General features: G+C 51.8%; 2 protein-coding genes across 4 annotated transcripts in view; one reads left to right on the forward strand and one right to left on the reverse strand.

Annotated features, from left to right (window-relative positions):
- Window positions 1–6,724, forward strand: part of MDM4 (MDM4 regulator of p53) — a 25,557-nt gene extending 18,833 nt beyond the window's left edge. For all 3 annotated transcript variants that reach the window (XM_080367214.1, XM_080367212.1, XM_080367213.1), the window contains one exon: window positions 1,319–6,724. In XM_080367214.1, the coding sequence (XP_080223340.1) occupies window positions 1,319–1,873 (555 nt within the window). In that variant the 3' untranslated portion in view covers window positions 1,874–6,724. The remainder of the gene's footprint in view (window positions 1–1,318) is intronic.
- Window positions 4,913–20,837, reverse strand: part of LRRN2 (leucine rich repeat neuronal 2) — a 53,077-nt gene continuing 37,152 nt past the window's right edge. Inside the window, exon 2 of the mRNA XM_080367199.1 lies at window positions 4,913–20,300. Within this exon, the coding sequence (XP_080223325.1) occupies window positions 17,912–20,002 (2,091 nt within the window). The 5' untranslated portion in view covers window positions 20,003–20,300 and the 3' untranslated portion in view covers window positions 4,913–17,911. The remainder of the gene's footprint in view (window positions 20,301–20,837) is intronic.

A 20,837-nucleotide genomic window follows, 5' to 3' on the forward strand; every position in this document is an offset into this window, starting at 1 on the left:
TTCTACATTGTTTGTCCCTTTTGTGCCAGGGTAATGTCGTGTCAGCATGGGCAGCCACTGGCTTTTTGCTCATGATTTCACTTGTCCCTTCACACACCCAGGAAGTGAATGAAGATTAAACCCTCAGTTTCCAGCATGGTCAGTCTGATGCTGTATGGGGTTAGTATTAACGGTATCCATGGGTGTTTTAATAAGGTCAGTTCTGTATTGTCCTCTGAAAGGGAATCTGGGATATAGTCCTTGGCACAGATTTGGAAATCTGAAGCAGGCCCTTTGTAATCACTGAAATGAGGTATTCATACTTCTAAAAAACCCTTTTTAGTGGAAATTTCTGTGTTGGGATCAGGGTTCCACTGGGTCCTGGGTGCCCAGGCTAGTTCTGATGCTGTCACTTGTTTTGTGGCAGTCTCTGGGATGAGAAGAGAATCCACTTCTCGCCTCACCCCATTTTTCTAAGATACTTACGTGGCCTTTTGTCAGGAGGAGAGCCTGCATACCTGCCGGTGTAATATCTTTGCCCTTGCAGTGCCTTTCTAAGGACAGAGCACAGCTCTTTTCCCTGTTTAAATGAAAAAACAAGGTGGAAAGAGAGAATAATCCGTAATTACTGGGTTGTCGCCCCTCCCCACTACCTCATTCCTCTTCTGAATTCCCTCATGATGGATATTGAGGGACATCAAATTTGTGTTCTTTGATCTGTCGTTTTTTACTCCCAGTCCTGCAGGCTGCCTTTTGAGGTTTTGTTGTAAGTCAGCAAAAGTGTATCGTGATACTCTGTGCATAATTTTCTAGACTGTGCTTGCTTGACAAATTAGGACATCCCTGGCATTGGACAGCTGAATCATAGCTCTGAACTTGGGCAGCTCTTGCCCTTGCTATGTGGGGTAATTAAATAAGCCGCTCTTAGTTGTGCAGATTCAACAGATGCTAAGTGATTAGCGAGTGGGGGAAATATATTCCTGACTGATTCCAGGAGCTCTACCCTTGAATTTAGAGTGAGATACTGAAAATGCAATAAACTGCACAGCTTGAGAACGTTGTATTCTTCCAGAGTGCTGAAGACTGGGAAGAGGCGAGAACAGATTTTAATGCTTAAGAGATCTGCATCTGTAGATGCACAGGGGTAGTCAAATTCTCTTTAGGCTTTCTGTGGTGCTGGTAATCAAACCAGCAATCGTGCATTTGCAGGCTTAAACTTTGTAATAAATGTCCTTTTCTGATGAAGCTTCTTTGCTGCTTTTCCTATGTAGAGGAAATGAGCCGTATGCAAGAATACACTAACTTGCTGCTGTTTTTGTCTGCCTCGATCATTCCTCAGGACTGCTGGCAATGCACCAAATGCAAGAAATTTAACTCTCCGGGCAAACGGTACTGTTACCGCTGCTGGGCCTTACGGAAAGACTGGTACTCAGATTGTCCCAAACCAACTTACTCTCTTTCTCTGTCCAACATTGATGCTATGCAAAACAAAAATGATGATGAAGGGATAGATGTCCCGGACTGCCGAAGGACTATTTCTGCTCCAGTTGGCCAACCCAAAGACTTGTACATGGTAGAAAACAAATCACGTGTAGATCCCTGCAGCTCTATTGAGTCTTTGGATTTGGCACGAAAATGTGAAAGCAAGGAGTCTCTGTTGCACTGCACTGAGCATAAAAAAGAGGAAGAAATACAGTCTTTAGAGAGTATTAAAAAAATACTGAATCCTTGCTTCTTATGCCATCACAGACCACGAGATGGGAATATTGTCCATGGAAGGACTGCTCACCTTGTGGCCTGTTTCAAGTGTGCAAAGATGCTGAAGAAAAAGAGATCGCCTTGCCCAGTGTGCAGGAAAGAGATCGAGATGGTGATCAGGATCTTTATGGGGTAGTTGTGCCAGTTCAGGCCTTCACCATAAGACAGCACACAGGTTTTCTTGCACTCACACAAACCCTACCGTCAGAGCTCTGCCAGTGAATACCAAAGAGAATTAAGATTCAAATCTGACCAAGAACACTGAGGAATCCTCTGCATTAAATGAAGCAGCACCCACTTTTTGATGTCCGTTTAAATTAAAGCCCATAGGGAGCAGGGAGTGACCGACATGGTGTCAATGCCTCAGCTTTGAAATTGGCTAAATCTTTGAATTTCAGCTCAAGTCGTGTCACTAGGATTCTCTGTTCTAACAACTGGTCCTTGAAGAAAACAAGTTTTGGAAAGGATTATAACTTTGGCTGTTGGAGTGTTGTTCTCCTGTAAGTCAAACCCTGTGCAATGCCTTCTAAGGATGGAAAGTGGGGGGGAGTCTGCATCTGGGATACATACATATATATATATTTAGGGGTAGGAAAGAGGGTGGGGGGGAAGGGTAGACCAAGGTGTTTGCAATTTAGATAAGCCATTTCTCCAAGGATCAGTTCTCCTGAGGGCAGTGAGAAATAAATAACTTGGTTTCTGATTTTTTTTTTTTTTTTGTTCGTTTAATGTGCGTTTGTTAGACAAGGTGAAGGTCCTTTTGTTCCCAGACTTGAAATAAGTCCTCTGAAACTTTTCATCTGTAGCTATCTCAGGTCACATATCAGACAGCAAAAGAATAGGGTGTTTTAGTTTGTTTTGTTATTGGATCTTCTAATTTCTGTTGATTCTTTTTTTCATTTTAAGTACAGTTCTGTGTCATCTTGCGTAGCTTTGTTGAAGCCTGTCCAATGTTAGCTCAGAATCTGCTCTGCCCGCTGGATTAAATTGTAATGGCTCTGCATATGTGGGGATATCCTCACAGCTCTGTGCTTACAGCACCATTTCAACTTCTGCCTGCCTCATCTCATCAGGCCAGCCTAGACAGAAGGTGCTGACTCTAGGGTGCAAAGTGGCTTTAAAGACAGGATTGAGGGGGAAAAAAAATAGTTTCTGTAAAGCACCAATTGCAGCTGGTTAGTCTACAGGCTGTGCTTGGTGTGATTTTTTTTAAATTTTCTCCACCGATTTTCTTTCCCTGCGATTTTAACGCTTCAAAGCTGTTTGGAGCATTTATGCTGTCCTTCGGAGCTCTGCACGGCTGCTCTACTGGCTCTTAAAACCCAGCTGGAACTTAGAGTTTAAAAACATCTTAACACTTTTCTGAGGTCATATCCTAGAGTGTGCTCGGGTCTTCCGCAGCCTTCCCGTTCTCCAGGGCTGTGGAAGCCCCGCAGCATGCAGGGTAGCAATAGTGCCTTCACCAGCTCTACGGGCATTTGAATTCAGCGCAGCGTGTAGAATAAACCCTGCTCTGTCGTCCTCTCTTACCATTCCCTCTCTAATCTAGGAAGTATACCTGAAGACAGAAAAAGAGAAGGTCGTGCTCGTACCTTGGTGCTTCTCTAAGCTGTTGTCCCCTTCTTGTCCACACTCCTTGTCCTGGTCCAGCCCTAGCAGGCCAGGCATGCAGTGGAAGGCGCTAGAACCTGCCCAGCAAACTGCGATATCAAAATTGTTTCTCTGCGAAGATGTCGGAGTAGGTGTTACATGCCATTGCTGCCTGTCGTCGCCAAAGGCCAGATCCAGTGTACGTTTTGTATAGTATTGTGATTATTTCTACCTTGGCTATCATTTAGACTATTGTTGTTGGCTGTTATTTACAGTTGTGTTTTAAAAAGCGGAGGGTAACCGTGTGGCGTTTTGGTGCACTGTAAGTCCATGGGAATCGGTCCACATGGAAAAGCTGACTTACTGCTCCCTTAATTAAAGGGCCGTTAAGTTGCTGGTGATGCACTTTAATAATGCTAAGATCAGCGGTGTTACCTCCTGGAATCGTCGAGGGGAGTTCCTGCCAGGTCGTTTTTTTCCCTTTTCAGGTAGTTTCTCTCCTTTTAAGGGTTTTGGGCTCAGCAGGGTGTGTTGTGGCACTTTGTGGCACTTCTGAATACTGTGAATTCCCCCTTGCCCCGATTGCTCCTAAGAATTAAATGTTTTGCTAAAAGCAGTTTTATTGAATTGTTCAGATCTGGCCGCACTGAAAAAAAAGCATGTAATTTGTGTTGGGGGTGAAAAATCGAGAAGTCAGGAGAGTTTTAAGTTGCAGTAATGCGGTTGAATATCCCTACCAAAATCCTACTGAGATCCGTGTGCAGCTTCCATTACTAAATGAAAATTGTTGTCAGTGCAGCAGTTTGTGATAAAAAGCAGATCTGCAGGATAACTTTCAGTGTAATGATCTTTGCATCTGTGACTTCTTGCTCAGTATAACCACGGTGTTTACAACGTGCAGTTATCAAGTTCTTAATTCTTTTTAACTGAAATAGTTAGTGGACGTAAGATACTACAATGTTACACTTGATTTTCCTTCCTATAGAAGAATAAGCTATTGCAGTGCGAGCTCGTTGTGTGCAGCTTTAACTGCCCAGGTTGTGGTTGGGGCTTGGAGGGGGGTGGGTGGGGGTGGGAGTTTTAGTACAGGAAAAGGGGAGAAGGATGTTTTATTGCTTTAAGTCTAAATAAGTAGCATTTTACCAAGAACTGCTCTTCTGAGGCTTCTTGGGAAGTGTGGACTTGAGGTATGGGTTGAAGAACTAGCTCAAAGCACTCGGCTATGATACTTTGCAGCGCGGATGAGATCCTGGCCAGGCAGGGCTATTCCTTTCCTTTTCTACAGACATGGCAGTTAATGTGGAGTCCTAGTTCAGAAACTCGTTTTTTTTTAGAGGAGCTGAGCATTTACCCGACGTAGGTGTGAACTCAGGTCCTCTGAATCCATCATTGGTGTGTCGTGGTGGGTGACAGTGGGCGACAGTTCTCTCTTACAGTGGTTTTACTATGAAGTGCAATATGAGAGAAGAGTTCCTTCGTGATCTTTAGCAGTCATTGCTGCATGTCTGTTAGAAGTGTTGAGTGCAACTGTCTCTTGATGCCCAGACTGAAAAGGTTTATGTTTCATTGCTTTTTTTTTTAAAAAAAAATGACATTTTTTTAACGACGTTGGTTGCTGTTCCTTGGGAACCTGCTGAAGTCTTACTGGCACAAGTGTATCTATAGGTCAGGTTTCATTTACTAGATCCCTCTGCTTTTCAGCCAGAGGAGTTATGCCCAGAAACAGCAGATTTCTTAGTCTGGTGGGTATTTAAATACAGTATGGGAACCGTGGGGCTCACAGCTGTGTAGTGCTGTTCAGCACATTATAGTGCTCTGCAGCGTGAAACCACGTGAACTCTCCGTATTGGCAGCCAGAGGTACACGCGTTGCATTTACTCCAGAAAGTCTTTCCAGTTCAAGTGCCTCTTCTCCGTTACTCTCAGTGACTTGTTTACTGACATGCCCGGCACATCAGCCTTTTCTTCAGCGCTCTCCAAAAACCTCTCAGCGTCCCTCGTCAGCTGAGACGTGTTATCGAGCCAGTTTAGCCTGAACAAAGCCGCTACGTGAATTACAAAGATCCTTTGCAGCAACCCCCCAGAGTGCTTATTTCTTCTGAACGGGGGGGTGTTTCCACCAAGACACCTATGACCTTTCTGCCTTGTTATGTATTTATTATGGGGTGTGACTGTGATGGAAACCGTAATGTAGCTTGAGAGGGTCTGCTCCATCCTGCATCCAGCACAGATTGTATCTGCTGCTGAGAAGCTGTCCTTGCAGAGAAAAAGCGGCTGTTGGACAAATGGAAGTGGAAATGGAGTGGAGACTTCTCAAAAGCCATCAGGATCGCTTGCTTTTGCCTGCTCACACTCTACCTGTTCTGAGTTTAATCTTCCAGTCCCGGAAGAAAAACCAAAATGCTCTCACTTAGAGGCCTTCAGTGAAGGCTGACTGTTTTGGAAGATGCCATGATTAAAGTGATTGAAGAAAGAGCCAGGGCACTGGTCTCCATTCTGTCTTTGTCCTTAAGCCGAGCGAAGTACATGTGCTTGCTCTTTGGCCACCTGGACATCAGCAAGCAGCGTCAGGAACCTTGAAAAGGCGATACTGCAAGGCTGTGCTATCAAGAGCGAGACCCACAAATCCTATGGGGATGATAAACTGCGTTTTGGAACAGCTCCAGAAGCACAGATGACCTTCTGACGCCAGCTTTTCTGCTCTGGAAGTCCTTTGGTTGTCTGTCCACAACGACTGGATTTTTCCTTGCTCCTTTGGAAACGGGGGAGACCTTGCTGCTTGTGACTACATGGTAGTGTCTGGCCGGCAGAAGAGCTGGCTGCCACAAGCTGGGTTACACATCCCATCGACTTGTTCTCTGCACCTTATTATCCAGGCAGCCGTTGTGATTGCAGTCTTTTTCTGTGCTGTTTTGCCCTGGTGACGTGCACTTGCTGCCCACAGCTGTGGGGACGAAGCCATGCCTGCCACGCTGAGCGGGTGCTTCGAGTAGCTGCAACCCCCTGAACACTGCAGTTACCTTCAGAGTCTCTGCCTGCCAAAAGCCATAACCACAGCTGAGGATCAGTCTGAGAAGATGGATGAAGAAGGCAGGAACATGTTGTACCTCTGGCAAAGATAAAGACTTGCTGTTCTGGAAAGAGTGATCTACTGCTGGATCTCCCCAGCACCGTTCCCTGCATCCCGTTTGTTCCCCAGATAACGTTTTTCTTGTTTAGAAAGACTCCGTGGTTTGATGGATACCCGCACAGTCACTGCGGTAGCAAGCAGGGGCGCTTGCTAAACAACATCTGTGTGTTTGCACTATTTAAAAAAAGGCATGTATCACGACATTGATGATAAGTTTTTGTGTCCTGAGTGTAATAAACTTAATTAAATTCAGCGCATTCTATGATAACATAGGTTTATTTTTTCATTTGTACGGCATTTTGGGGAAAACCTTTTAAGTAAAGGCCTGTGAACTGTTAAGCAGCCTGTCATCTTCTGTGTGTCCGTTTTCCGGGTGGGAGACACCTCCCGTCCCTCCTGGGATACGTCTGCCTTGTAGCTGGGAGGGGAGGCTGGAGCCACGTACGTGTTTGCAAACAGCAGGGGAAGTGCTTAGGCTTCATCTTCTGAGCCAGCTTAAAAAAAGCACTTGCAGGGTTTGGTTTTAAGCTGGTTCCCCGGTCCCACCACCACCACCAGCTGTAGCCACTCCAGGTTCCCAGGAGGGGCAACCGCCGCATCATTTACTTGCGGTAGCGCCAGGAGGTTAATTCGCCCTTCTCCAACTGGTTTTAAGGCTGTTTGCTTTGCCTGCAGGATGGAAGCGGCCCTGGCGAAGGCAGCAGGCAGCCGCTGCACCCCGGCATTCAGAGCTCCCCGGGCAGACACCTCACTAGAGGGCACCCAGCGGCCGTGCATGGCGTGGAGCGGGGTGCTGGCGTTCCTTTGCAGCTCTCCCCTTGTCTCCAAGCTGTACAGACCCAGCCGGTGCTGGTGGCACAAACAGGCTGTGCTGTGGGACACGGGGGTTTGGCTTTCACCGATTTGCCTCCTGGTTTACAGCGCTGGTGAAGACCGGCAGGCTGCACATGAGCAGGAGGAAGACAGATGAGCACAGTCTCCTCTTTTGTGTTGTAAACTAGCCCCACGTATGCCCAGCGGTGATTTATCACTAGTTGCTTGCCAAGGAGGAGATGCTGCTTCATAACGAAGAGCATCTCAATCGTTTTATAGGAAAACAGTAAAACCCCACCTGCGGCGTTGGAACGGAACTGGAGCTGGTTCCCCCATCCCCGACACGAGGATTCCTGCTGCCAGAGGGCAGAGTTGGTTGTATTTATGGTCCTGCCCCAGCTTGTCCCCTGCCTGTGTTTCTGTGAGCAGCTTTAGGTAGGGCTGATGTCCAGGATCACCTGTTGGGTTGCACCCAGCAGCCGTTTCCATTCTGTCCTGCAGCAGCTGTAAGAGCAGCAATTAGACTTGTTGGTAACCTCTGCCAATCTTAAGCCTGCAGGGAAGTTTCTGGGTCTGCCCCGACAGTCCTTTGTCTGTCTAACCTTTCCTTGCACCCTGCCCACAAAACCAGCCTGGCTCAAACTGCTCCAAAGCACAGCATGAAGTAGAACATCTGCGTCCGTCCTGTTTGCCAGGGGCTGTGTTGTGCTGGTGAGATCTACCACCCTCCCTCTGCCCACCCTGGGCCAGCAGCAGGCAAAATAAATCCTCCCCAGCTGTAACAGCAGCAAAGTGGAGTTGTTCACCTCTGGGTTTGACTTCTTAGCAGGAGAGACTGGCCAGATGCATGCTGAAAGGAGATGGCTCTTCATCTCTGTGGGAAGCGACAGCATTTCATCTTCCTCAGAGGTGCAACCACGTTGTATTTCTGGGGGGAAAGAAATATGGTTCCGTATCTTTTTTTTGCTGTAGCCTGTCGAGTAGTCAGAGCTTGGTATTCCAACCCTGTTCAGCTTCTGCCCTCTGAAGTCTCTCTACCTCACCGTGCCTCTTTTTCCTCATCTTTTGTAGGAAAGTGACTATTTTGGGGCAGGGTTTGCAGCCCTCCCAGACTCCCTTAAGCAGTTGCAGGTCTGTGCAGGAGCAGCCTCTCAAACCTGTGCTCTTCAGTCTGTTGCCTGGGAGCCGGCAGCGCTTCTTCCTCCTCTGCCTTGGGGTAACAGGCTGAAAATAAACAGCCTCGCTTCATCCAGACACCTTCCCCAGAACTGTCAGTGATGCAGACATCAACATCAGGAAAAACAAGAGCTCTCTGAAACTCAGTCTGGTGTGAGCCACGCTGCTGCTGTCCCAGCCCCACCAGCACAGGCTGGGAGACCCCCCCTCAAGGGTCTGTCCGGGGTCTCCAGCTGGAGCTTGCTGGGGTGAGGAGGCAGGTGGTGCAAAACCTCGCCAGCAAAGCAGGCTCAGCACCGCAGGCGTGAGCTGCCAGTGCACAAAACCCAGGCTGGTTTTGAGAAAAAATGCAGCTTTTTCTTCTAGCAGCTAAAGGCTCGTTAATTTGAGGATTGAAATGGCTGCACAAGTGGCAACTGGCATCGCTGTCCCAGCGGCTGGTCCAAACGGGGATTAAAAGGGACCAGCGAGAGACCCCAGGGTCTGGGGAAGCAGAGGGAAGCGCTGCAGGGGCCGAGCCATCTCCTGCACAAGGGATGGGGCTCTTGGATCTGCACGTACCTTTTCTTTCTGGAAAGCCGGACCAGCCTCTCTGCGCTTTGCCTTTACAGCCAGTTAATGAGATGGTGGTGCTGTGCCTCCCAGAGGAGCAGAGCCCCGGTGCCCACCGAGGACTTGCACTTTCCCTACACAGCACCGGAGACACCCCTGTACTGCAGCATCCTCTAGTTTAACCGGTGGCAAATCAGGCTTATTTACTGGTGTGATTTAGTGGGTTGCTTTAAATGGCATGTAAATGTTTGCATACCGCTTTGAGCGTGGGAGCGGCTTTACAAGTGCTAGCTATTGTTATTTTGCTTTAGAAACCATGTTCTTAAAATCAATACCAGAAAGAAGAATGCCTGAGCGAGCCAGTTGACTTGCTACGATACTCTTATTATTGCCATTAGCAAAAAAGATCGTAACCCACGCTGACACAGCCCAGCTCTGGGTGTTGCTCTCCTTCAGTATAAAGCAACGCTTGCTTCGTCATGGGAGAGCACCCTTAACTCTGACCTTTGCTTGCAAAACTCTTTTCTGCTTATACTCGGAAAATAGAACATGTTGCAGTCAGGCCTTTAGACTATAAAATAAGAGAAAAAAAAAACAAACAAACAAACAAAAAAAACAACAAAACAACGGAATGCACAGAGAATACATTGCTTCTGCATGCAGAAGTCTGTGAATATTTTGGCGCCGATCAGCCACGCTACGAGCGCGGGCTGTGCGTCGTGTGGGCAGAGCAGGCTCTCTGTCACCCCTGTGCAATTCAGATTCTCTGGGCTTAATAGTGGAAACGTGTAGGTATCCTCCCTGGACCTGATTCTGTCCTGCTGGCTCTCCAGATGCTTTGGGGTTTATCCTGAAGCGGGGCTGTCCCTGGCAGGCTGGGAAGCAGGAGGGGCCGGCACTGGGTACCCGCTGTCCTTGGAGGGATGGGCACAGCCTTGCTCACCCGCTCCTGCCTCCAGCCCACCGAGCTCCACCAGCCGCTGCAAGGGGTGTTTCTCCCGCACGGTGCTGAGCTGAGGGCAGACTCTCATTTTTGGGTTTCCCTTTCTTTTTTCTTACCACCTGCCCTTGCTGGAGTCCAGGTGCAGCCCTCGGCGGTCCACGGGTGCCAGGGTGGAAAGCTGGTGCCTGCCCCGGCTGCTCACAGTGCTCCCCGCAAGCCGTGCTCAGCCGCCTGGAGGAACTGGTATTCCTGCCTTTGCTGGAAGGGGATTTTTTATTTATCTCCTTGGTGACTTTATGTGGATTTAACGTTCTATAGGTGCCACCTTTATCTGTCTTCTCCCCCCTTTTCTTTAACCTTGTTTGTGTAATTACTGTGCCCAAATTAAATATTTACTGTTTTCTCTGCACTGGTGAGCCTCCCAGTTCCCTTCCACTTTCAATTAAACATTTACTAGGTGGGCATCAGCGCTTCTGCAAGGCCAACAAACCAGCCCCCCTCGTTAGGTTTTTTAAGTGCTTGTTATTATCGTTCAGCAGAGCACACCGTAAGTTAAACCTAAACCCCGGCAGCACACGCACGCTCACCCCGCAGCGCCGGGCTGCGGCTGGATGGGCGAACACGTGTGTTTGGGGGGCTCTGAGTGCCCCCAGGGTGCTGGATGGGGTGGGCTGGGGACAGCCCTGCGGCAGGGACACGGTGATGCTGGGCCGGGCATCGCTCCCACTGCAGCTGGGAGAGATGGAGGGCAGCAGCCTGCCCAGGCTGACCCGGTGTCCGTCCTCAGGCCGTGCTGGCACAGGGCACCTTCCTGCAAAACAGGCAGAAATGGGAATTTCTCATCGCTCTGCTGTAATATTTATAATTAACTAACTTTTTAGATCAATATTTTATCGGGAAGGTTGCTGGGGTAATTCACGCTTCAAGCATCTTCCAAGTGAGGGAAGGCAAGGCTGTTCGGAATAATGAACTTTTTGCTAGTTACCTTTCATGAACCAATAAATCTTTAATGCTAGCTGGAAATTTAATAATGGAAATTCAGTCTGTGACCTCAAAACTTACAGAAAGAGGTGAGGGAAGCGGAGGGGGCTGAGCAGGAGGAGCAGCAGAGCGGCAGGCAGGAGCTCGGTGGCACAGCTGGCGAGGGAAGCCCAGCCCAGGTGGCTGTGGCAGTAGCGATGCTGGGGAAGGAGCTGGAGGACCTACAGCCCCACGCACGCACCGTGCTCAGCACCACCACGGTCACGCAGCTGCTGGGCAGGAGAGCCAGAGAACAGCAGGGTTTCCAGGCAAGCTGTTGAGCCCAGGGGTCGAGAGGCACCATCAGCTCCTGGCCCTTCCTCAGCGGCAGGGCACTCTGCACTGCGCGCTGCATTTTATTTCCGAGCAGGAGAGAAAATGCTTGTACCCCCAACAAGACTTTTACCCCCCACCACCCTGGGCTTTTGGGGAAGAGCATCGCCAGCCTCCTCCACCCCAAAGCAGCCGGTTTTTTCCCCCCTGTTTGTCAGCAGCCGAGCGCGGCTGTCGGGGACCTGCATTATTTATCTGCTCAGTAACATTTACTGGGATCTAGTGTTTAATAACTGTCACTCCAATATATCTTTTCTTAATCCCCTCAGATCTGTTGCTGTGGCAATTTTAAATATTTATCAACGCCGTTTGTGTGTTCACTGTTAAGGTTGCAATTTTCTTGTAATTAAAGATTTACAAGACACTGCTCAAGATTTAGAAAGGATTGGCAAAGATCAAAGCTGTTTGGTATTCACACCAGACACCACCAGCTTGCAGGAGGTTTTCCCAGGACCCCAGTACACAGGTGATGCTGCAGACCTCCCCTTTCCATTTTGTTAGTTTTGCTGTTGCTTTTAGCAGTTTTTGCTGACTCTCCTTGCGGAGGTGGGAGCTTTTGCCCCCCTCCGCGTCTCCCCATATCTTGCTGACACAGCGGAGTCCCTGCCACAAAACCTGTATTCCTCGGGGCCTCATCCAGCCCTGGGGAGAGCCCCCCACCATCAGCTGCTTCAACTGGTTCCTGCACTTGCTGCCTGCTGCTGCCACCGCCGAGCTGGGCTCTGGCTCGTTATTCCCTATTAATATTCATTCCCCGTCACCGCGAGCCCTGCCTGCCTTTCCCCGCTCCCTTCCCATTTAGCCACATGCAAATCCCAAATCCATTCCCCTTCCCCCACCTAATCAAGATTTAACACGGTTCCAGGACTGCTCGGGAGCAGCGAGGGTAGCGGGGTGCCCCACACATCCCACTGGGAGCAGACCCTGCGATGGGAGCAGACCCTGCGATGGGAGCAGGGTGAGCTGCTGCTTGCCCTGGGGTGGCCACAGCCTCCCACGCTGTCACTCGCTGTGGGGTCAGCCCCCCCCAAACACCCTAAAGTCCCACCCAGGTGTGCATCGCTTTCTTAATTAATTAGTTAAGCCTGTCTGGCACCAGCAGCACAAGCAGAGGCTGTGGCCAGCAGCAAGCACCCATCTCGCCAGCACCCGAAGCATCTGTGGCCCATCGGCACTGCTGGTGTCTCCTGCGATGCTGCTGCGCATCCTCGAGTCCTTGCTCCTCCAGACCCCCTGCACCACGGAACAAATTCAAGCCATGGCAGCATCCCCTGCAGACGGCTCAGCCATCAGAAGAGCCAGTGCTGGGAAGGGAGCTGGGCTTCCCAAAATCCTGCCTGATGGAGAGGGAAGGCGAGAGGCTGCGAACAGCCAGGCTGTGCAAGCTGGCAGAGGAGCTAACTGCAAACCACCCCCCAGAGAGGCCAGCGCTCCTCTGGCTTCAGCCAGCTCTAAACTAACCTCATGCCACCTCTCCTGCCCCGCTACTTTCCATCAGCCTGATTTTAGCCTCAATTGCCCACTTGAACACAGCTGAATCCATTTACTGGGGCTGGCTGGGCTGCTCTAGCAGGGGGCAGGAGCTGCTTCAGCTCTGAAAGGCTGGAAAAGGCAATGGGAAGTAAATGAGCTGCAATCATTTCTCCTCTGTGACTCCTGCCTTTGCCTTTTCTTCCTTTTTTCAGTGACTCCTGGTTGTAAAGGCCAACGAAGTGCTTATCTCCTGACCGCAGTGCGTGCTTGGAAGGGGAAAAGGGGCTGAAGTCCTTAAAGTCACTGGGCGGCTCTGTGCCTCAGTTTCCCCACCTGTAGATCAATGATAAAGGCGGGAGGGGGAGAAGTGGCGAAGCATTTGGAAGGAGAGCTGCTTGCCAGGGAGATTGACAGGTAGATTTTCCTAAAGGTTTTGAAAGCTGCACCTGCTTCATCATAATGGCATCATGCATATGGATAACACCGCTGACATTTCCCAAGGAGACTGGGTGTTTTAATTTAAATCATTCTTGAGGAAGTGCTGGGGAGAGGAGGAGAGGTCTGCTTTGATTCTGTAACGAACTAATAAATACATGCCTGTCATGCTCCTCCCCAAGCCAGAAAGCCTTTGGCTCAGGCAGGCAGGCCGCCAGCCCAGCGAGAGGTGCCGAGGACGGGGCATCTCCACCGTGGGGCCCTCGGCAGGTGCAAGGGCTCTGCGAAAGAAGGACACAATGATGGAGCCGCTCCAAAAATCAGTTTTATTAGGTGCTTAAAATAGAGCTTGGCACGCAATGTTCTCGGTTGGTTTTGTCGAGAGAAGCTCAGTTGCATATGAGATCCACGATGCTGTTTGGACCGAGGAAGAGGAAGGAGGGGTAGAGGGCAGAAGGAGCAGAAATGAGGACTTTTACTGCTATCCTCAAAGTGAAGGTAATACATTAAAAAAAAAAAAAAAAAACAAAAAACAACAAACCCCAAATGAGAAATTAAACCTGATGAACAGCTAAAGGAGAGTGGTTTATGAGAGAGAAACCAGTGCCTGGGGGTGAGACCTGCTGGGACAGACTGGAGGAGAAGCATTTCCCAAATGATCCTTTAACATCCCAGATGGATGGAGGGGGAGGACCAGGAGGTGATGGAGGCACCCCTGCTCGCCTCCCCAACCTTTGGGACCCCCAGGGCTCAGCTGGCAGCAGCCAGGAGGGTTGTTGGGTGTTGGTGACGGTCTCTTGGGCTTGAGAAATTTGGAAGCCTCTTCACTAGAGCATCTCCTTGAGAGCTGCATCCCTGCCTGGCACTCGGAAATGGAGACTGCTATCCCCTGGTACCAGCAGAGAATCGTTTCGGTTGAAAAAGACCTTTGAGATCATCAGGTCCAACCGTTAACCCAGCGTGGCCAAGTCCATCACTAAAACATGTCGCTCAGCACCACATCTACGTGTTTTTTAAACACCTCCAGGGATGGTGATTCCACCACCTCCCTGGGCAGCCTGTTCCAACGCTTGACTACCCTTTCAGTGATGAAATTTTTCCTAATATCCAACCTAAACCTCCCCTGGTGCAACTGGAGGTTATTTCTTCCTGTCCTGAAAGCTGCTTCAGTGGTTAATTCCTTCTGCTGCTTAAAAAAATCCTCCACATCTTGTTTTTGAGTTGCCCTGACTCTCGCCATGCTTTTGGTGGGCAGATTAAAGAGCTCTCTGGACGAGAGCGTCCTGGGTCAGATGCTTTCCCCCTTTCTGAAGCATCTCTACCTCCTGCCACATCCTTGCTTTCTGAGTAGGGAGGCGAGACCCTGCAGACTGAGCCTGCTTTGGCACCTGGGGAGCTGCTGCCCGTTGAAGGGAACTTTAAGATGCAAGTAGATTTCGCCGTGCCTAAAAAGCCCCGTTCCCGCTGCCTGGCACCCCAAAATAACCCTGGTGCGCGCTAGCAAATCCTCCCCAGGTGCCGAATTCAGCTGCCAGGCAGAGGACAAGCTGCAAGTCCCAATCACCAGCCCTGTAAAACCTTGTAGCTGCTGTAATTCACCCAGTGAGGTTCATTTTTGGCTGGATCCCTGCTGATGAGGAGCGTGAGGAGCCTGAGCATCGCTTCCCTGTGCGGGGGGCTCGGTGCTGCGGGGAGGGGGCAGCCGGGGCTGCTCCCCCAGCCAACCGTGCTGGGAGCTGCAGGGCACCCAGGCTGGAAGGGTGCTGGGGGGGGTGGGGGGGGGATGTGAGGTGCTTGGCTCTGTCCTGCCTCCTCCAGCGAGGGCTGGCGTTAATTCAGGGTCTCTGAGCAGATGGGACCTTGTCCCCCCGGGTGACAGGGGACGGTGCTGGTGATGCTCTGCCCGCAGCTGCTCCAGCTCCACCTGCCCCATCCAGGCTTGGGCACGGGGGACAGGGAACAGTTTACGGAGCATTTGTGCCCATGAAAAGCTGGTTGGTGCTTTAATAATAAATAACAACAACAATAAATAGTGTATGAGGCATCTATGGTGCTCTCAGCTGATGTCCTCGGAGGAAGGGAGGGAATAGTTCACAGCAAAGCTCCTGTTTTGGGGCACTGGGGGGGTGACTCAGCCACCCCCCTTCCCGTGGGGACCCTGGGCTGGAGCACCCACCCGGGGACACTCCATGCCGGGGACCCACTGGGACACAAGTCCTGCAGCGGTGGGTGCCTCCCTCTGAACGCACTGCATAGAGCTCCTCGGGTCGCTCCTGGTTTCAAAGGAGATCAAATTAATTGCATGTATCTTGCATTTTAATCCCTGGTTTGCCGGCATTGCTTTTAGATGAGAGCCGGCAATTCAGGCAGCGGCTGAACCTTCACCTCCCGTCCCAGCGTGGCGGCAGCAGCCGCGATAACTGTGATCAAAGAGGCTTTTTCTCTACACCTAGAAAATTACAGCCTTTAAGGGGCTCGGTCCTTGCTTTCTTCGGGAACCGAGGATGGTTTTCGCAGGGAGCGGGATGGCAGAGGGGATGGGAGAAGCAGGTGCTGCCCAGGGCTCAGCCCGCACGTTGCAGGGACGAGCAGGATTAAATCAGGGATGCGTTTACACCTGGGAAATTTCTCAGCAACTATTTCCATATGTTCCAGCACCAATTTAGCTGAACCACAGGGAATATATTTTGCATTTACGTTTCCCTGCTGTACAAAAGGCAGAGGAGAAAGGCTGTCTCTGGCCCTGAGTCTGCAAACACTGACGGCTGCACACCTGAGCGCAGCTCTGCAGCCAAATATTTAAAGCAGATCATGCCTCTAATTCAGCAAAGTATTTAAGCCTGCACTTAACTTTCAGCTTGTGCTTAGGGCCTCTGGAGAGCTCGCCGGGTCCTGAACACATGCTGAAGCGCTTTGGTGAGTGGCGGTGGTGTGCTGAGCGGGGACCGGGGAGAGCCATTACCCTCCGAAATAATTACCCGGTGAAGGCGCAGAAGCTGTTTCGCGTGCCTGGCTGAGCACGGAGCTTATCCAGCGGGGAACCATCTCGCTTTGGCTGGAAGATGAATGAGAAGTTCAAACAGCTTTTTACTGTGTCAAGGTTTTCTGGTCCCTTCAAAGCCCCATGCATGCAGCAATTGCGCTGGCACAAGCGGCTTTGCCCAGGCGGGTACCACATCGGCACGGAGATGCTACCTCCTGGGGTACCAGCACCCCATCACTCCCAGCAACCCACCAGGTCTGGCTGGGATGGTTTTTTTTTCTTGGTTTTTCCCATGGAAGGACCCCCAAGCGAGGGGCCAGCCAGGCTCTGCGTGCACCCGTGCCCACAGCACCAGCTGCGCTGGGCTCTCTCAGGGCCACGTGTGGGTTGGTAAAGGCACGTTTCATTTAGGGTTGCAGTTAAACCGACCCCAAAGTCCTTACCTTTGATAAGCAGGGATTAGGTTTAGGCCCAAGCAAAGGGATGGCTTGTTCACGTTTACCAGGGAGGGGAACATCACCGGCAGCATCGGTGCCGGCGGAATGGGAGGGAAAGGGCTCCTTCAGGCTCACTGACTTGGGGTCGCTCGGTCTGGCACAGCCCAGGCGGCACTGGGGCTGCCCACTGGTCCCTTTCATTTGCAATTTTAATTGCTTATCAGGAAAGGAAGCAGCAACAGCCCAGGAGAGCAGGTTTTGCATCCCCCCCTTTGCATACACAGCAATGCACAGGGTGTGGGCAGGGCCCCCCCAGTCCCTCCTGCATCTGGAGCAAGGGGATCCTACCACGAAGCCCTCCAGCTGCACACCAGTATACAAGGATGTCTTTTTTTTTTTTTTTTTCCTCTTTTTTTTTTCCTTTTTTTGTACAAAACCAGAAAAGCAAGAACTTCTTCCCCCCCCCGCCCCTTTTCTTCCCATTTTTTCCTCTATTTTTTTCCCCCTTTTTTAACATTATCCACAAAAGTTTACAAAATAGCCTTGAGATTACACCTGCGGGATACAGGATCCAATCAACTCTGGCAGAAGCTGGCCAGCCCTGCAGGGATGCCAATTAGGGGATGCATCACCATCGTCATTTCTGTTTCTTTTGCCCAAAGTCCCCTCCTTTCCCCTCTGCTTCCCTCTGTCTGATGGCAGCGAGCAAACGACAGGGCAGCGGGAAGGTGCTGGGGCTAGATTTGTGGCTCATTATCTGAATGCTCAAAAAAAAAACCCAAACCCAACAAAAACCCAAACAACAAAAAAGAACATGTATCCCAAAGGAAAAGGCTTTTTTTTTTTTGTATTTCCCAAACAGGGACTGTCCAGCAAAGGAGCCGACACTGTTGGGGTGTCTCGTGGTGCCAGGGGGATGCGGGGAAGAGGTGATCATCTGTATGGCTCTTCAACCGTTCTGGGCATCGTCCCCCTCGGGCTCGGGCTCCTCTGAGCCCTCCCGGCTGCCCAGCGGGTGCTTTCGGGAGCCATGCACAGATCCGGACCCTATCCATGGATCCAGACCCTGCCAGGACCACGACGGCGCTCTGCAAGCCCCGTGGCCACATCTGCTCCTCTCCATCTGCCACGCTGCTTCGACTCTCGGTCAAGTCCACGAAATTCTTTTTCTTCTTTGTTTGTTTTTTGTTCAGTTTTGTAGTTTAGTTATTTTTTTGGTAAAAAATAGTTTCTCCCTCCCCACCCCCAAACCACTGCACCCCACAGTCAGCCCTACCACTGCATCAGCCTTCAGCAGTCCAGGGGGGCTGCTTGCACCTCCACGGCCAGGAGCTGCCCCCCACGTTGTCCCCGAGCCCAGGGCTGGGCGAGGGGGGGATAGACCACACGCACGGCCGTGGCACCCCGGAGCAGCTCCCCGGCCCTCCTGGGCTCTGCCCCAGCACCGTAGCGAGCTACGAGGCTGGCAGCAAGGAGCAGGAGGCAGAGGACCAGCATGGTCAGGAGGCTCTGCCTGCCCTCCAGGAGCCAGTAGCGGTGAGCAGCCTCTTTAGTCCTGGTGTTCACACAAGCCACCTTGGCCTGCAAGTCTACAAAGGCCACGTGGAGGCAAGCCCAGTAGTCCGTGTCCTGGTGGAGCCGGGTGATGTTGTACGTGTGGGTCCCCATGGGGATCCGGGCCATGTTGGTCATGTCCAGGTTGGAGCTAAGCAAGAAGCTGGACCAGGTGAGGTTGCAGGAGATGGTGTTGAGATGTGGCTTCCAGGCAACCAGGATGTGGTAAGCCTGGACATCCACCACCACCAGCTCCAGGCTGTCCTCGCTGAGTGGGAAGGAGTGGTTGACCGTCACGCTGACACTCTTGGTGTCTGCCCCGAGAAGGTTGTGAGCCACGCAGGTGTACAGCCCGGCCTCCTGAGCCGAGATCCCATGAATCTCCAGCGTCCCTTCAGGGTGCACCTTGTACCACCCATCTTCCGCGTAGGGGATCAGCTTCACCCCCGCAGGGGTCACCCAGTAGATCTCCGGGTCCGGCTCCGCCAGAGCTCGGCAATGCAAGGAGACATTGTCACCATCTGCCACCTCTAAGTGGGAGGGGAAGCTCTTGGTGGAGATGAGGGGCAGGCACTGGTCCGTCATCTCCCGGAAGGGGACATCCCGAATGTGCCTCCTCTTGAGGTCAGGGGGCTCGGCGCACAGCGTGGACTGGGGTTCGATGAAGCGAATGTGGTTTTCCGTGCTGTTGACCCAGCGGATGACGCAGTCGCAGCGGATGGGGTTGCTGTGGATGCTGATCTCCTGCAGGTTGGGCAGGGACTCGACCGTCTGCTTATGCAAGGCACTTAGGGCGTTGTTGTTGAGCATGAGGGTTTCCAGTTGTGGAAGGTGGTGGAAGGCGTTGGGGTGGATGAAGGACAGCTTGGGGTTGTTGGTCACGTCTAGCTTGGTCAGCTCAGGGAGGTTGATCAAGGCAAACTGGTCTATGGACACCAGCTCCTCCATGTTGTTGAGCCCCAGCTCTTTGAGGTGCAGCATGTTCGTGAAGTCGCTTTGCTTGACCCTCTGCAATGGGTTTTTGTTCAGATCCAGGAATTTGAGGCCAGGAACTTGCTGCAGTGCCCGCTTGGGGACATTCACAAGCTTGTTGTCATAGAAAGAGAGACTCTCCAGGCTCCGCAGCCCTTCCAGCGCATAGTCTGAGATCTCCCTCAGGTTCATCCCAGCCAAAACCAAACTCCGCAGGTTCGACAAGGGCCTGAAATTCATATCCAGGATCGCATCCACTCTGTTGCCTCCAATCATGAGGATCTCCAGGCTGGGGAGCATCTGGAACCAGCGGCTGTCGACCGTCCTCAGCAGGTTGGAGTTGAGGTGGAGGCGCAGCAGGCTGCTGAGGCCGGAGAAGGCGTGGGGAGCGATGCGGCGGAGCTGGTTGTGGTTCAGGTAGAGCTCCTGCAGGTTGCCCAGCCCAGGGAAGCTGCCATCGGGCAGCTCCGAAAGCTGGTTCTCCTCCAGGTGCAGGCTGAGCAGCTGGGGCATGCTCCTCAGGCCAAAGTCCCAGACATCGGAGAAGCTGTTCTGTGACAGGTCCAGCTCCGAGAGATTTCTGAGATAGTCCAGCTCGCTCTGCTCAAGCCGGGCGATGTTGTTGCTTTGCAAGAGCAGAGTCTGAGTCCCCTCCGGCAGGTCTTCGGGCACGGTGGAGATGAACAAGTCATTGCAGTCCACGGTGGCAGCCTCCCGGTACACGGAGCGGGGGGTGTACCACGGCCGGATCTGGCAGACACACTGCGGTGGGCATTTGACCTTCCAGGGCACGATGGGGATGGCGGTGGCGGCCACCACGCAGAGCAGAAGTGAGCTGGTTTGGAAGCGTCTCATTTTTGGCTGGTGGGACCAGCTTCTTGCCAGGCAGGAAAGGTTCACAGGGTGAATCCGGAGCAGGGCATGGGGTGACAGCCAGGTGGGGACAGCATCTGTGGGAGAAGATGCTCCATGCGAGCCCCTGGCACCGATCAGCTCGTGCTGCCGGCTGCCCTGCCTGGTCCCCCCTGCCGAGAGCACATAACACCCGTGACCAGGGCTGGTGCCTTCAGTCAGAGCTTCGCCTTTTCTTCCTCCCCAAGTGGTTCATTTTTGTACTTGGCCGAGTCTTTCAGATTCCTCCTCAAGGTCATTCCTGAAAGAGGCCAGACAACAGGTTGTGTCAGAGGAGACCTCATGCACGTGGTGAACAAGCATCGGTGAGAATAAGCAGGCTGGAGAGGGAAAGCCCCATGCTGAGGACCTCCAGCCCCCTGCCCAGCCTCATGACAGACCAACACGTCCATTTAACCTGGTTTTCCATCGATAGCATTAACTGTGCCCTCCCACCCCAAAGGTTTTGAGTGTAATTAGCTCACAGATGCTCTGCCCAGGATAACGAGCAAGCCCACGGACCAAAGGCTTTCCCCTGAGCGGAGCTCAACAGATGCTGGGAAGAGAAAGTCTCCACGGGGGCAACGTTCCCCCAGACTCTCAGGACTCTGCCTGCTGCCCATCACCCTCCCAGCACAAGCACCCCTCACCCCGGAGCTCCCAGCCCTATTTGCAGACCCCTAATGTGGTTTTCCTTGGTGGGCTTCTGGAAGAAACATGCCCCCAAGCCCAAACCTCTTCCTTAGCACCTCTAGCAGAAGCCCCGTAGCAGCGTGCGTGGGGACCGCAGGCTCCAAGC

The sequence above is a fragment of the Falco punctatus genome (assembly GCF_963210335.1).
Source record: "Falco punctatus genome assembly, chromosome: 17".
NCBI lineage: Eukaryota > Metazoa > Chordata > Aves > Falconiformes > Falconidae > Falco > Falco punctatus.